The 14,401-nt window shown below is 39.9% G+C and overlaps 1 protein-coding gene across 1 annotated transcript in view; it reads left to right on the forward strand.

Moving 5' to 3' along the window:
• The window catches only part of LOC126203863 (histidine protein methyltransferase 1 homolog), a 59,408-nt gene extending 55,043 nt beyond the window's left edge, over positions 1–4,365 (forward strand). The window contains exon 5 of the mRNA XM_049938239.1: positions 3,537–4,365. Coding sequence (XP_049794196.1) covers positions 3,537–3,583 — 47 coding nt within the window. The 3' untranslated portion in view covers positions 3,584–4,365. The remainder of the gene's footprint in view (positions 1–3,536) is intronic.
• Positions 4,366–14,401: the final 10,036 nt, after the last annotated feature.

The raw sequence follows: 14,401 nt of genomic DNA on the forward strand, positions 1-14,401 counted from the left end.
GTGACAATTGTCAAGGAGTATAAGAATTAGAAGAACCTTAAAGATGCCTCTGCAAGATGTGCAGCTCTTTGCTTTATGCATTACTCTTATTGCTCCTTTCAGTTGAGTCAGTGCAATGCTGCAGAAGGTAATATCAAGCATAATCAAAAGAGATAGTTTTAAGTGCAAAACATGTTAAACTGAGCTTCCTGAAAGGTTTATTTATGTATTGATTCCATTTTACTTTTTTATCCAGCTCCCACCAAAGATATTTTCATTTATTGCATGACCATAAATGCCTACATCTGATTGTAGCAGGTCATTGACGTTTGTTTGAAATTGCTTAATGTAAGTCTAACAATATTATGAAAAGGATAGGTGCTACTCACCATTTAACGGAGATGCTGAGTTGCAGATAGGCAGTCACAAATAAGCTTTTGGCTAACAAGGCCTTTGTCAATAACAGACGACACATGCGCGCGTGCGGACACACACACACACACACACACACACACACACACACACAGTCTCTGGCAGCTGCAGCAGTGCATGAGGGGAAAGGCAACTGGGTGGGAGTAAGGAGGAGGCTGGGATGGGGAGGGGGAGGGATAGCAGGGTAGGGGTGGGGGATGGTAAAGAGCTGCTGGCGAGCATGCAGGCACGAGGTGGAGAGAGGGTAGGGCAGGTAGGTGCAGTCAGGACATTAGACAGAGGTAGAGGGGGTAGCGGAAAAGGGGAGAAGTAAAAAGACTAGGTGTGTTGGTGGAATAGAGGGCTGTGTAGTGCTGGAATGGGAACAACAAAGGATCTACATGGTTGAGGACTATGACAAACGAAAGTTGAGGCCAGGAGGGTTATGCGAACGTAGAACATATTTCAGACACCTGTGCAGTTCAGAAAAGCTGATGTTGGTGGAAGGATGAATATGGCACAGACTGTGAAGCAGTCATTGAAATGAAGAATGTCATGTTGGATGGTTTTCTCAGCAACAGGGTGATCCAGTTGTTTTCTGGCCACTGTTTATCAGTGGCCATTCACGCGGACAGACAGCTTATTGGTTGCCATGCCGACATAGAATGCAGCACAGTGGTAGCAGCTTAGCTTGTAGACCATATGACTGGTTTCACAGGTATCCCTGCCTTTGATGGGAAAGTTGTGATGGTGGGGGGAGGATGTATGGGACAGGTCTTGCATCTAAATCTATTACAAGGATATCAGCCATTAGGTAAGGGATTGGGAGCAGGGGTTGTGTAGGGATGGACGAGTATATTTTGTGGGTTGGGTGTACCACTATGGGAGGGGTGGGAAGGATAGTGGGCAAGACATTGCTTATTGAAGGGCACAATGAGAGGTAGTCAAATCGTGGCAGGGAACGTAATTCAGTTGCTTCAGTCCTGGGTAATACTGAGTTAGAGAATGCTGCTCAAGGCTGGATGGTGAGACTTTGGGAGGTGGTGGGTAACTGGAAGATCAGGCATGGGAGATTTAATATTGTCATAGCCAGAGAAATTAGCACTTTTCAGTGATACAATACATTTTGTAATCTCCTGAAGGAGTGTAGCCATGTATGGAAGTGAAACATGGACAATAAATAATTTAGACAAGAAGAGAATAGAAGCTTTCGAAATGTGGTGCTACAGAAGAATGCTGAAGATTAGATGGTTACATCACATATCTAATGAGGAGGTATTGAATAGAATTGTGGCACAACTTGACTAGAAGAAGGGATTGGTTGGTAGGACATGTTCTGAGGCATCAAGGGATCACCAATTTAGTACTGGAGGGCAGCGTGGAGGGTAAAAATCGTAGAGGGAGACCAAGAGATGAATACACTAAGCAGATTCAGAAGGATGTAGGCTGCAGTAGGTACTGGGAGATGGACAGGCTTGCACAGGATAGAGTAGCATGGAGAGCTGCATCAAACCAGTCTCAGGACTGAAGACCACAACAACAACTGAAGAATTGCATGTTTTAAACTGTCTACTGTTTTGCAGTGTTTGCTGACGTAAATGTAATACAGATGCATGCACAGAGATATTTATTTATAAAAATATGCTACAGACATGGATAAATTGCAAAATAAACTTTAAGTTTTAGCTATGGTTTTACAAATGCCCAATGTGTCCACTAGTAGCAGCACGAACAACCTGTAGACGATAGTTTACACAATGTATCTGCTTTTACGGAAGTTGTAGCGGCTGTTATTTTGTTCTGCACTATTTCTATGTCAGAACGTAAAGGGGAGATGAACATACTTTGCTTCACATATCCCCACAAGAAAATATTACATGGAGTCGTGTCTGGTGATCTTGGAGGCCAAGAATACAGGCCGTGTCTTGGGAGCCATGCGCCCTGTCCAGCGTTGAGGCAGAGTGTCATTGATAAACTGATGTATGTTGTGCGAGCTTGGAGGAGGTCCCCCTGTTGGAAAATGAGTTCATCGTAGTCCTCCTGAAGTTGTAAAAACACAGTTCTGCAGCATTTGAAGATAGCTTATTCAAATCACTGTGTTTTCCTAAAAGAAGGAGGGACCATACATTTTCCACAGGAAATACCACAAAAAACATTCACTTTATTTGAGTCTCTTCCATGCTCAGTAATGTCATGAGGGTTCTGGAGTTCCCACATGCACACATTATGTCAGTTTACTTTACTGCTAACACAATATGATGTTTCATCACTGAAAATTAACCATGGTAAAAATGTATCATATTCCATATCCTCTAGCAGAGCACTGCTTAAGTCAAATATTTCTTTTTTATCAGCAAACTGATGAGCTTGCGCTTATTATAGTCTGTGTGGTTTACAGACCAAACCACACTTTAACATTTACCAGACAAGTCATATGAGGCATTGCCAGTTCTCTGTTTGCCAGTTCTCTGTTTGCGTGGTGAATAGACTTTCGTAAACTCTGTTCAAACATTTTGCAAATTCTTTCCACCATGTCATCAGAAGTGTGAGGCCAACCTGGATTCATACCTTTGCACAAGCATGCTGTTTCTTGAAAGTAGCCTGTCACTGTGAGGAAGTAACCACTGAATAATTTCAGTGCATTATATTTATTTTCTGGGAACCCAGTTTCATTTACATTATGATTTTTTTTGACAGACTGGACAATTTCACAATACTGGTGATGATAGAATTTCAACTTTAGGCTGCAGTTTGTCCAAGGTAACAGCTATCTCTTGCTAGCACATGGCTACTTCAATCCTATGAGTTAAAAACATGCAGTACAGAGATTATGTACGTTTCTGTAATCTTAATCATCAGTGAATCACTGAGTAGCTAATTTGTGGTAAAAATTCATTTTTAGTTGTGTATAAACTATATGGCGTTACAGCTTTCACAAATGTTAAGTGTATGTAGTACATCTTTATTTGCATATTTTTTGTGTGCCGTTAATTGACTTGTCATTGCAATTTTTTTATTTTTTGCTTCTTCTTTAATATAGGAAAATGAATTTCAATTAATGTTCCTTTACCAGCTGCCTTTTAATGACAGAATCACCCTTAGCATACAGAAACTTTAAAAATTATACATTTTCTGATTGATTACAGGTGTCCAACGAGAAATATTAAAAATTACCTTCAAAAAAGATAGATAAAACCAGCTTATGTGCATCATCTCTACAGGAAAATCTTCATAATAACTATACACGTTGTCTCCTGCATCAGAACCAGTTATGAAAAATGAGTATTGTATATAATTTAATTTTTGATGAACTTTTGACATAAGTAGTGAATAAAATGAATTTTTATTTGCAACACTTTGGACTTCATTAATGCTGTAAATAGGTATGGTATGCATATATAAAGTTGTGAAAGCAGCAGTGGAGTAAACCAACGATCTTGGTGATTTTATTTTTTCTCCTCCACTTCCAATGAATACTTGACAATGGCTGACACTGCAGCACTTTGGCATAAGACAGGATTCATTTATATAGATGTGTGTGTAGCAAATAAAACAGTTACATTGCATAAAATGTTCATCAAAGAATATGGGGACAATTATGGCACAGTAATCATATTGGCAAGGTCTTGTAACAAGAGTTTTAATGTCCTGTTCAACAGTCCTCTCTCAGAAAACAAGAATTGCATTTGAGGTACGATGAATTGTGCCATACAGTATACAGCAGAAAATGCTGTCTTTACTAAATAAAAACCTGAGGAACTTGTAGTATAACTTTTTATCTAATGAAAATTCTCCCAAAGCACAATGTTCCTAATGACTGAGTTCACATGGGAAAATTGTAAGAACAAGTTAGTCATCTTATGGCACCAATGTGGAAAACATTATTACTTTCTTTCAAAGCATGTACAAAAGGATAACATTAGTAACCAAATGTAGTAATTGAAATCAACATGCTGGATGTATCAAAACGTATCTCGATTTCAATAACTAATTAAATTTTGCATAAATTGTATATCATATTACGCCTATCAATTGATGTACTCTTAATATTCCATTATTTTTAAATTTTTACTCAATAAAAATTTAAAAATAATGGATGGTGTAAACAATGATGCAAATTTAAAATCAGAATGCATTATTCAGAAGCAAAGTCCAAAGCACAATATATTTCACTTTAAAAATTATAAATTATTGCGTGCTATGAGAGAGTAGAATAAACTTTACAATATTTCATTTACTGCAATAGTCATACATTTGGGGTTAGGACAATCACTTATGACCTGCTACTTGCTATCTAGAATAAGTGGAAACAGAATAATAAAAAGCAAAATGATATATAGAGAGAAATAGTCTTCCAATGTACAACTAATATCTTGATAAATTTTGAATACAGGACAACATGGTGTACGTCATTTAATTCCTTTTTTGTAGCAAAATATCAAACTCCTGTGAGTAATGCTCCAAGAAAGACATTTTGCGTTGATTAGAGCCTTATTCTCAAAATTCTGAGATCCAACACTACCATATTTGTCTGACTGCATAATGACCTCCTTAATAGTAAAATGACACAAATTCACACTTGTACAAAGGGTTCTGAGAATTGTTCTTCCTATGTAACATCCATGAATGGAGTAAGGTGAAGGAAAAAATCATTCTAGTGCTGATGTCAAACTATACATCAATTGGGAGCACCTACTTCTGTAAAGTATATTAACAGCCAATTGAAACTTGGGTTAATCTGCTCACCTTCATAATCATGATCAATTTTCTTAATCAGCCATTCCTGGACGCAAGCTCTGGTTGAACACAGAAGCTATGTCCTTTTCACGAGAGCCACCCTGGCCCTAAGCAACTAAAGGAAACCACAGAAATCATAAACCAGAATGGTTTAACTATTGTGCCATTTCGCTTGGAAGCATTATATCATTTTCTCCATCAGACCTCTCAAAACTACAACCACTGGAAAACTTCACAGGGCATGAAATTTACAACAGTTGTACTTACAATACTGGGAAACTCATAACACATTCTCATCTTTTCATTCACCAACATGTATGCACTGGTGTACACTCAAAATCCACTTGTGAAGATTCCACAAGATGCATCCCTCCTTCCCTTTTGGTTACACAAAAAAAGAAAAAGTCACATTAGGATTTATGTCGTCTCTAAGCTGAATTCAGAATAGCATGAATTTGGAACTTTAAAAAAATAATATTTTGGCCACCCTATAAAGTGGATACTTTGTCATAGAGGGATAAAATCCCATGCATATCCAACTTTGTTCAATTAGCAGTTACTGACTTATCTTCTTCAAGTACAACCATATCCACTTGCATCAAAGGAAATGCTAATTGTTCTTGCTGAGACAGTTGGTAGTGTGGTATCACATATCGATACCACCCCACAGGTGTCGTGAAGTTCGTAACGGAATGGCATGTTTCCATCTGACACCGATAGCAGTTGGACAGGATTCGGCAGCCACAATGGTGTGCACCCACTCAGTACTATGAGCGCCCTCTGTCACCACAATGGCAGCCACTCAATCCACTAGTACTTGGAGCCTCCTAACTACAATACCGCTGTTCATGCTCAGCAGGCCTCTTCCTTCTGGACACTGATAGCTGGACTTTATTTCTTGCTACAATATTTGTAATGAGTCTTCCTTCACTTGGAGAAATACAAGTTAAATAAATCTTCTGTTTGCTGTGTTAACTTGCTCGCTAATCATTTCTGCTCTTGTCCAGCTTTCCTACGATGACAATTGCTGCATCACTGTGTAGCCCACCTCTCCTTATGGTTGTGCACAAAGTTGTACAAAATAGGTAGAGTGATTATGACTGATCAAGGTTGCACAGTGGTATGACACTGGACTATTATTCAGTACGACAGCAGTTCAAATCCCCATCTAACAACGTAGGTTTAGGTTTTCTGCAATTTACCTAACTTTCTTAAGCCAATGCCAAGATGGTTCTTTCGAAAGAGCATGACCAATTTCCATTGTCCATCCTTTCCAATTTGGTGATGTGTTCCAACACTAATGAATTCATTGTTGATGGGACATTAAACCATAATATTTCTTCTTCCTCACAGCAGCTGAGGCATTGGACTTACATTCACGAAGACCAGGGTTAAATTTTCTACCTGGTAATCTTGCTTGTGGTTTTCCACAGTTTCCCTAAATTGTATAAGGACACAGCTAGCCAGAATACTTCCCCATTCTGATTGTGGCTGCATCTCTAATGACTTTGTTGCTGACAGGACATTTAACCTTCTTTGACTTCCATTCAGACTGAGTCCATGTTGCTAGAGCTACAAACGTTGACTACTTCTCTACAGGTTGTGGACAGGGATTGGTGGTGGGATGAGGGAGGGAGGAGGAGGGGGGAGAGAGGGAGCGAGAGAGAGAGAGAGGGGGGGGGGGGATGGACGGACGGAGGGATGGAGGGTGGATGGGTGTATGATACACACACAGCCTTTCACATAATATCAAAAATAAGATATGTATCACTGTTCCAATTCTACAGCTTTGCTTTTACAAACAGCAGTAATATGTAATAGTTCTTATTTATATTTTGCATCTATTTACTTACACTAATGTCCACTTGGCTCTACTATTTGTAGCCTTGCCACTACTATGCTTATACTACTTATAACAAGCTATTAAAACTAACCTGTTAAAAATCTCCTTCTATATAGGTGAGGTTGGGAGACAACTGAAACCTCTTACTGTCCCTAAACTTGATCTGTTATTTAATGTTACTGAATATAGTCTCCAGTTATTCCAAAACTCATGCTCCATCAATTTTATTGTGCAACTTCCTTGCCATTAATTTTAATGCTGTTCTACTGATAGTGTGTCAGTCTGACAAGTCTCCAGCTTGTCATCGTTAATTAGCCACCAAGTACTACAAAGTAACATTCAGCTACACTGGTACCAATCTGCTTGCTTTTGTCACAAAATATGGTGATCCATACTTCAGTCCACGTATATTTGTGCCATGGACTCACCTCCAAATATTTTGATTTCAGTCTTGAAGATTATACAAATTTTCCTTTCTGAAACACGTGGCTACTATGCTGTCTCACAGAAAAATTCAACAATGTATAATTACATTAGACTACTCATTTACAGGTCACTGAATTCTTGCATCGATTTTCTGTTGACATTATATTTTTTCCCCATTGGTATTTTACTTCAATAATGTTTGCAAATGCAAAGGAAGTGTTACTTCATTTGAACCTACACTGAAGGCTTTCACAGATGATGTTTTCTTCCTTTTTGACACCTGGCAATAGGTTTAAGTGCAGCTTCCTGTAGTGCAGTGAGACGTATCATCATATCAAACTTGAAACAAGAGATCTGCTTCTATTTCTGTGGTTGTGCTGCATTACGTAACCACTCTGTAGCCACATTAGGAATTATACAGCACAAAAATCTTAATTATTGAAATCATCTTATTTCTCACAAAATAACACAGATCCTTTTTTCAATTTGGAGCTTTGTGCAGTGAAATATTTCCTTGTCTCACAAATTATTTTTTCTTCTCCTATCAGCTATATGTTCTACAATGCAAATGGGATTTCTAAGTCTAAATCTTCAATGCTACATGCACAGAATGCAACAAAGAATTGATCAAACAATTTCATCCCTAATATCTACAGCTTAATTCAAGTCACATTTCATACTGCCAAACAGGATGTGCTCACCAAACTGGGTACTCCATTTGGGCTTCTCTACATAATGCGTCCTCTCCAAATATGTTGCATTATTCTCTTCATCATATTAACCAAAAAATTTCAATGTTTTATAGCACCATACATTAAATTGGGAAAATGTAACCTCACAAATTCCTTTTGGAATTAAATTTCAAACCAGTTGAGATAGGTTGAAGAAGCTGTAATCGAAGTACACCTATGTAAGGATAATGGCATTATAAAGACTTACAATTTCAATCTGCTTTACTTACCTTATTTTTACTATTGATGATAAACAAGGAACTCTCATGTTGAGTCAAATATTTTTCACTTACTGGTATGAACCCTTGCTGTATCTATTTTCTAAGTTTAAAAACTGGACAATATAACAGTGTCAAACATACCATTGTTAAAAAATATGCTAATATAATACTCAAATTCATGTATAATTGCATGATGGTCATGTACGTTCATTATACAAATCAATGAAGACGACTCGGTTAGGGATTCAGTTTTGTTTGTCACTGTGATATATACATTCATTTTTTTCTATACACATATGAGGAGGAGCTTATTACTTTTCAAAGTTGTTTCATTACCAATTGTAAATCTTTTGACTGACAGAAGAGCTGTCATTTTCTACTTTTTATCTGTGATAATGGTCTTTGTTTTTAAATTTGATTGATTATTAATGATAAATGAATGTTAAATTTACATACAATGGACTTTGAGTGAGTGCACTATGTCACACTCAGTTTTGCTGAGATTCCTGGGAGAGCTAGCCATGACAAAACTATTTCAGCCAATATGTAAGATATGCACAACAAGCAAAAAGAATGTTCTGTTTTGTTTTAGGGTGCAAAGACAACTAGGTTCATACGTGCCCATGTCAGATTGTAGAACACAAAGACAAAGAGAGGAGTTAAAAGCAACTACACGTTAATCCCAAATGATGGAAGAGAAAATGGCTGAAAACAGGGATGTGGAGGAAGGTTTATAAAATATGCCCTAGAGAAACAAGAGGTCCTGAACTAAAAATTAAATGACCTTTGCCATACTGCTATGACGGATAAAAAGTAAAATGTACACATTGTTTGCTAAAACGGCCAATAACTCAGATGGCAAACACAAATGGGAATAGCAATCCATCAGGAAATGGCGGACTGTCAAAGGTTGAGCACAGTGAGTACAAAGTGGCGGGGGAGCACCACTTAACAAATGGCGATGGCTAAATAGACAGTACTCAGTATGCAACCTAGCTAAAATGATTTCCTCATGGCGAGAGGAGGCCGTCCAAGCCACTGGGAGAGGCTTAATATCCTGGAATTTGTTCCCATGAAGGGAGCACCAGTGGTGATGGAGGGAATGTAAGAACTAGCGAGCCAAGGTACGAGGACTGCAGCCTTGGCAGCAGCCTCATTTCCTGTCAGACCGATGTGACCAGGAAGCCATATAAACATCACAGTGGCTCCATCAAGAGCGAACAAGTGACAGCTCTCCTGGACCTGCTGCACTAAGGGATGGACAGTGTACAGCACACAGAGGCTTTGAAGGGCAAGAGAGTTGGAGCAAATGAAAAGCCTGTGTTGCCAGATGTACTGCATGGCCTGATACAGGGCAAAAATCTCTGCTGTAAATACTGAGCAGTGTTCTGGAAGCCGATGCCAAAAAACGTCAGTGCGATTGACGAAGGCACACCCCACACCATGGTTAATCTGACAGCCATCAGTGCACACAAAGGTACTATTGTGAAGTTCCATGCTAAGGTTGTGAAAGTGAAGGCAATAGAGCGAGGCTGGAGTAGTGTCCTTAGCAAATGAATGAAGGCCAAGGTGAACATGGGCCACCACACTTAGCCAAGGAGGTGAAGGGTTTACACCAACTGGGGAAATTAAACTGCCAGAGCAAGAGCCGAAAGTGAACCCCAGGAGGTAACAGAGAAGAAGGACACACCCCATACTGGTGATCAAAGTAGTTGTCAAAGAAGGAGGCATTTGATGGGTAGCCACACATGGCAGACAAACTGAGGAGAAAGTTTAAGTGTTAGGACAGCAGTAGTTTGGCAGCTCCTGTAAACAGACTCCAACCGGGCTAGTGAGAAAGGCACCAGTGGCCAAACAGATGCCACAATGGTGTATAGTATTAAGATGGCATAAGAGGGACACACATGCAGATACGTAAACAAAACACCCATAATCTAGTTTCAAACAGACAAGGGGCCAGTACAAACGGAGGAGGGGTGGTACGATCTGCTCCCCAGGAAGTACCACTTAGGATATGTAGGACATTGAGGGACTGCATACAGCAGGCTGCCAGGTAAAACGTGGGAGGACCAATAAAGTTTCCTAACAAGCATGAGACTCAGGAATTTCGTAGTTTCAATGAACATAAGAGCAACAGGCTCAAGATGTAAAGGCAGAGGAAGAAACCAAATGAACTGCCAGAAATTCATACAGATGGTTTTGTCAGTGGAAAAACGAAAGCCATTGTTGATGCTGCATGAGTGGAAGTGATTGAGACATTGCTGAAGATACCACTCAATAAGAAAAGTCCGTGGAGAAGTGCAATAGATGGCAAAATCAACAAACAGGGAGCCTGAGATGCCTAGCGGGAGACAGGCCATGATAGTGTTAATGGAGATAGCAAAGAGGACGATGCTCAGGACAGAACCCTGAGGCTCACCGTTTTCCTGGATAAAGTTTTCTGGCAAGGCATAAAACCCACACATACCTTGAAAACTCATCTTCTAAAAATTCATGAAGGAAATGGGGTAGGCGGCCACAGAAGTGCCAGGTCTGGAGAGTACAGAGGATACCAGTCCTCCAGCAGGTGTCCTGGGCTTTCTCCAAACTGAAACACACGGCCAGTCTGGGATTTCCCCCAGAAAACTATTCATGATGTGGGTGGATCAAGTGACAAGATGGTCAACTACAGAACGGTGCTCTCGAAATCCGCACTGTGCAGTGGTTAGTAAATTGCAAGACTCACTTCACCATACTAGCCGGGCATGACTCATACATTCCTTCACTTTGCAAACACAATTGGTGAGAGAAATGGGGCAGTAATTAGAAGGAAGGTGTTTGTCCTTACCAGGCTTAAGTACGGGTATGACAGTGGCTTCATGCCAGTGTCTGAGAGACGTGCCCTCTGCCCAGATGCAGTTGTACATATGAAGCAGAAAGTGCTTGCCCGCAAGAGAAAGATGCTGCAATATCTGAATGTGAACATCGTCTGGGCCTGGGGCAGAGGATTGGGATGAAGTGATAGTATGATCTTGCTCCCTCATAGTAAAGGTGCCATTGTAGCACTCACAATTCTGATAAGCAAAGGGTATTGCCCAAGCCTCCTCCACTCATTGCCAATGGAGGAAGGAAGGGTGATGGTGGGAGGAGCTCGAAATGTCCGCAAAATGGCAGCCCATGGTGTTGGAGATAGCAATAAGGTTCACTATGACACTGTCTGCTACTATCAGGCTGGAAACTATCTATCTTACCCTTAGTGATATATGCCTCTATGTCCTTACATTTGTCCTCTAGCCATGCCTGCTTAGCCATTTTTCACTTCCTGCTGATCTCATTTTTGAGACATTAGTTTTCCTTTTCACCTGCTTCATTTACTGCATTTTTTATATTGCAACTACCATGGAAAGAGTTCAGAGTTCTATGGACCTCAACACGAACAGGATAGCCGTGAAAAAGTGAAGCGGCAAGCAGTTGTGCTTGAGAATAAGTAGTAATCTCCAAAAGCAAAGTACCATTGTGTAAATGGGAGCAGGATTTCACAGGGCCGGCAACTACATCAACGCCTTTTTCAATTACAAATGGATTTACTGTTGCAAAGAACTGACCATCTTCAATATCTGAAACCACGAGGAAGCATGGTGCAACTGGGAGGGTCTCTGGATTGACACCTTCATTCCGTTTATGTTTGGTAGACATGGACTACAAAGATGATGATTGGCTCATTGTGGGAAAATCCCCCATGAATGCCAATATCTCCAATGATGTGCTCCTTCCTACTGGGGACCCCCTCAGAGGGGGGGGAGGGGGGGGGCCTCACCCGCCTTAGGTGATTACTCACATCTCAGGTCACAACTCCCGAGCACCTAACAGAGGAACCACAGGAAATGAAAAACGGCTAAGCAGGCATGACTAGAGGACAAATGAAAGGACGTAGAGGCATATATATCACTAGGGGTAAGATAGACAGTTTCCGGCCTGATAGTAGCAGACAGATAGTGAGCCCTATTGCTATCTCCAACACCATGGGCTGCCATGTTGCAGACATTTCGAGCACCTCACACCATCACCCTTCCTTCCTCCATTGGCAATGAGTGGAGGAAGCTCAGGCAATACCCTTCACTTCTCAGAATTGTGAGTGCTACAGCGCCACCTTTACTATGAGGGAGCAAGATCATACTCTCAGTTCAACCTGATCCTCCGCCCCAGGCCCAGGCGATGTTCACCTTCAGGAGTGCACGGGGAGGAAGAAGAAAAAGAGGAGCCTCAAACGCCAAAGTGGAGGAAGGATAGGAGGTGAATGACTAAAGGAAAAAAAAAGGAACGAAAAAGATTGGTGAGACTGTTCTTACGTCGGCTACGGAAAACTCCCAAAAACAGCCCAGACATGTTCCCCACGGGAGGTGAAAGAGAATAGCAAGAGAACAGACATGCAGCACAGAAGGGAAAAGATGCTGCAAAGACTGGGGCCCTGGGGTAGCCAAACACGAACCCACCAAAGAGTGGCAAGCCCCTTGGGGGGGGGGGGGGGGCACAGAGAATGTAAATAATTCCAAGCATCAGTTTAAGAAGTCATGGTTGCAAACTACCGACACAAAAAAAAAAAAAAAAAAAAAAAAAAAAAAAAAAAAAAAAAAAAAAAAAAAAACACGCAGATGTAAGCCAACATAAGGGAAGATCATTAAGGGCTCTGGGGAAATGTAGGGATGATCAAGGCAAACTTACCTTACAAGATTATGTTGATTGAAGGAAGGCAAACCTAAATAGCATTTGTAGATTTAGAGAAAGCTTTTGACAATGTTGACTGTAACACTCTCTTTGAAATTCTGAAGTTAAGATTGGATACAATACACAGATCAAAAACTCATCTATAACTTGTAAAGAAACCCAGCTCCAGTTATAAAGAATGTGAAAGAGAAGCAGTGCCTGAGAAGGCAATGAGACAGGGTTGGTGCCTCTGGCCAACATTATTTAATTTGTACAATGAGTAAGCAGTAAAGGAATACAAGGAGAAATTTGGAAAGGAATTGAAGTTCATGGAGAAAAGAAAAAAGAAGTTTTTGAGGTTGTAACTCCGTCAGAGAAAGCAAAAAGAATCTGGAAGAACAGCTGAATAGAACAGAATGGATAATACCTTGAAATAAATGTTGTAATATGTACATTTGTATGGATGTCTTGCCAAAATCATTTTACTGTGCAGGCTGTTTTATTCTGAAATAATCACTTTATTTCATTATTTAGTGATTAGCTAATTTTGCCTCCTTGATGCATTACTCTGTGGAGTACTGGGTACAGTGCTCAAGTATCAAAAAGCAAAAGTCAAAATGAGGCAGCTGAGAGAGAACATTCTTCTTGGTAAGATGTGTATAAGTGACTAACTTGTTCCTTACACAGTTGCAGTTAAGGTAAATGCTACCTGGTAGCAGCCAATGAGGTGAAAGTAACTAATTGCTAAATAATGAAATAAAGTGATTATTTCAAAGTAAAACAACGTATGCTGGAAAATGACTTCCCTCAAGAAATTAATGTGGCTGTGGACCAATCGATACGAAAGACTATTTGTAGTAGTTTTCCACAGAAGTGAAACATCGATGAAACAGTGCAAACTGTGTATGTAATTGCAGCCAGCAAAGAAAGCACTCTGAATGCATGCATACATTGGTAAAAGTAAGTACCTCAAAAGAGGTACTCTGCCGATGACATGCTGTCAAGCCAGAAAGATATAAAAACAACCCAACTTGAACAGAGCTAGCTTCACCATTAATTTACTTTTAAGTGAGCACTTGAAACACAACCAAAAAATCACATTAGGCCCAAAATAGAAAAACAACTATGAACACTTTATAATATTTTTACAGAAATAAATTGAGAGCCCACAGAAGATAACATGGGTGGCAGTTCTTCAGGAAAACTTGGTATTCTCAGGGAATTCCACATTTTTAACCTAGCATGAAACTGAATTTTGTAAATCACAAATTTCAAAATACTTAATATCTCAAAGTGTCATAATTATATGGATATTATTCAATAGAAATCATTGCTGTTTAAAAACTACTGTTAAACTACTGCCCGTGGCT

The sequence above is a fragment of the Schistocerca nitens genome, chromosome 9 (genome assembly GCF_023898315.1).
Source record: "Schistocerca nitens isolate TAMUIC-IGC-003100 chromosome 9, iqSchNite1.1, whole genome shotgun sequence".
Classification (NCBI taxonomy): Eukaryota; Metazoa; Arthropoda; class Insecta; order Orthoptera; family Acrididae; genus Schistocerca; species Schistocerca nitens.